The sequence below is a fragment of the Magnolia sinica genome, chromosome 14, assembly GCF_029962835.1.
Source record: "Magnolia sinica isolate HGM2019 chromosome 14, MsV1, whole genome shotgun sequence".
NCBI classification, from domain to species: Eukaryota; Viridiplantae; Streptophyta; class Magnoliopsida; order Magnoliales; family Magnoliaceae; genus Magnolia; species Magnolia sinica.
The window spans coordinates 25,282,561-25,285,411 of record NC_080586.1 but is presented as its reverse complement, the minus strand read 5'-3'; the positions used below and the strand labels follow the sequence as shown (position 1 = coordinate 25,285,411).

The 2,851-nt window shown below is 43.4% G+C and overlaps 1 protein-coding gene across 1 annotated transcript; it reads right to left on the bottom strand.

Moving 5' to 3' along the window:
- Window positions 1-1,077: 1,077 nt before the first annotated feature.
- LOC131224925 (uncharacterized) lies at window positions 1,078-2,193 on the bottom strand. The gene is made up of 2 exons (XM_058220364.1): window positions 1,774-2,193; window positions 1,078-1,614 (listed from the first exon to the last, which is right to left on the bottom strand). Exons 1-2 carry the CDS (start codon window positions 2,191-2,193, stop codon window positions 1,078-1,080), a joined length of 957 nt encoding a protein of 318 aa, XP_058076347.1.
- Between the last annotated feature and the right edge of the window lie 658 nt (window positions 2,194-2,851).

Genomic DNA, 2,851 nt, shown 5'->3' with positions numbered 1-2,851 from the left:
TCTCCCAACCATACGTCAACCCAGAAATGAATGCTCCTTCCATCCCCTAGTGAGAAACCTATCCCCTCCATAAACTTTCCTCTCAATACTGCTATCGGTTTCCACACCCCAATGCTCTATATAAGGAAGATGCTCTAATCTCTCAACCCCCCTCCTCTAATCCATATTTCTTAGCTATAACCTGTTTCCATAGAAAGCCTTCCTCCCCACCTAATCACCAAAGCCATTTTCCCAAAAGCGCAGAATTCATCAATTCAGAACTTCTTACACACTCCCACTACCATATCCTTAATGGAACATTTTCTTCTCTTCTGCACATTGCCAAAGAACACCACACCTAATTTTATCCAGGTGATCGATAACCAATTTTGGACATTTTGAATAAAGACATAGTTTGGGAGAATGGACACCCTTGCCTTAATGAAGGTTAATCTTCCCCCCAAAGACAATTTTTTTTTTTTGAAAAGTCACTATATATATAAAAGGAAAAGGGAAAACAAAGCAGAGGAGAGGAGAGATTGGCGAGGAGGCAATCACTACTAGACTCCAAGAAAAAGAAAATCACATTCCTTAAGGCCCACTACATAAACAGCCCATTCGATCATTAGCCGCTTAGCCTTACTAGCGATAACCGCTTCCGAGTTTGAAATGTCCTTGAAGCATCTACCGCTTCTTTCTTCCCAGACCGACCACCATATAGCAATGATTGCCATTCTCCACAAGCGCGTCTTATGCTTGCCCAATCTAACCCCATGCCAGGCTTTAGGGAGAAGACTCATCGAACCAGGGAAACACCACTTTATATTGAAGCAATTGAGGAATTCTAACCAAATCCGAGTGATAAAAGGACAAAAAAGAAGCAGATGATCGATAGATTCTTCGTTCTTCATATAGCAGAGGCAGACATTAACTATGGGCATCCCCTTTTTTCTCAAGTTATCCATCGTGAGAATCCTCTTGATCACCACCAACCAAACAAAGGCAACATGTTTTGGGGGGACCGAGTATTTCCAAAATTGGAAAGACGGATGATCATCAATTGAGGGCAGCTCGTGGCCCAACAAGGCATATAGTGATTTAACTGAACTTGCTGGATTTATCCGCTTTCCAGTATAATTTGTCTGGGCTATGGATGTCTGGCATGCCCCTGTAAATATGCTCAAGGAGGCCCACGTACTCTTCGACCTCCCAATCATGAAGATTCCTCCTATAGGCCACATTCCACTCAATTTTGTTAGCCGAGATAGAGAAACAGTTAGCAACATGGATAGCAAGGTTGGAGGCAAGACGGAAAATATTTGGGAAGTCATCTTTCAAAGGCACATCTCCCACCCATATATCTTCCCAAAACCGGATATTGTCTCTTTTACCTAGGACGAAACCGATTCCTTTGAGCACATCCTTCTTCAAAGATAAGATCCCCTTCCAAAGGGCCGAGGCCCTACAGCGAGAAGAATCCTTGGTCCACCAACCACCGATAGACCTGCTGTATTTCCCTTTGATAATCTTATTCCAAAGACTATCGTCCTCGGTCCCAAGTCTCCAAATCCATTTCCCTAGGAGAGCCATATTCATCCTCTTGAGATCTTTAATCCCCGCTCCACCTTCTTTGAACTGCTTGCAAACTTGATGCCATTAAACAAGGTGGAACTTCTTTTTCTCTTCCTTGCCATGTCAAAGGAAGTCTCGTCTTAATCTTTCTAACTTAGACAAAAATGAGGTTGGGCATCTGAATAGGGACATGAAATATAAAGGTAGGTTTGAGAAAGCTACCTTAATAAGAGTGAGGCGGCCTCCCAAAGAAAGATATCTACATTTCCATTTGGCCAGGTAGCTTTTGAACCTATTAATAACCTTATCCCAAAGGGATTTAGGAGGCAAGCCCAAACATAACGGGAGACCAACAAAGGACACCAAAAGCGAAATCGAGGAGCACCCAAAAGAATTAGCAAACACGCTAACCTCCTCTTCCTTCAAATTAACCCCAAACATCTTAGATTTTGCCAAATTGATCCTTAATCCCGACATTGCCTCGAAACAATGAATCGTGGTGCGCAAGTTACCAACCTTGACAGGGTCTGCTTCGCTAAAAATCAGAGTGTCATCAGTGTACTGGATACGAGAGATCGGAGTAGATGTTCCTCTCATTCTAATGCCGCCTAAAATGCCTGCCTCTTGACCTGACTGAATCATTCTGGAAAGGGCTTCTCCCACTATGAGAAAGAGGAAGGGGGACAGTGGGTCCCCTTGGCGGATGCCTCTGGAACTCCTAAAAAAGCCTTTCGGGGTCCCATTAAGGAGGATGGAGAAATGGGCTGACCCTAAGCATTCTCAAATCCACCCTCGTCATTTCTCCAAAACCCATACGCCTCATCATGTATTGAAGAAAATTCCAGTCCACCTGGTCGTAAGCCTTTTTAATATCCAGTTTACAAAAAATAGACTTCGAACCATCTTTATGACTAGAATCCAAACATTCATTAGCAATAAGCACACAGTCGATAATCTGTATCCTTGGAATAAATGCACTCTGGTGACCGGATATAATCTTCCCAATGACCATCTTCAAGCGGCATGACTTTCGCCAAAATTTTATATGGACCCCCTAACAGGCTTATAGGTCTGAAATCTTTGAAAGAACTTGCACCCGAGACTTTAGGGATTAGCGCAATAAAGGAGGCCCCCAAGCCTTTAGATAATCTTCCCCTTTCATGAAACTCGTTGAAGAAGAGCATAACATCTTCTTTGATCACCTCCCAGAAAGAGATATAGAAGCAAATAGGGAAACCATCAGGGCCTGGAGCCTTATCACTACCTAAGGAGTCCACAGCCAGCCTCACTTCTTCCACAG

Excerpts from the sequence above, each read along its gene's own strand:
- LOC131224925 (XM_058220364.1), bottom strand. The coding sequence starts at position 2,193 with ATGATTCAGTCAGGTCAAGAGGCAGGCATTTTAGGCGGCATTAGAATG. Across the intron at positions 1,615-1,773 it reads GCCGCCTCACTCTTATTAAG|TTCAAAGAAGGTGGAGCGGG; the intron begins GTAGCTTTCTCA and ends GTTTGCAAGCAG.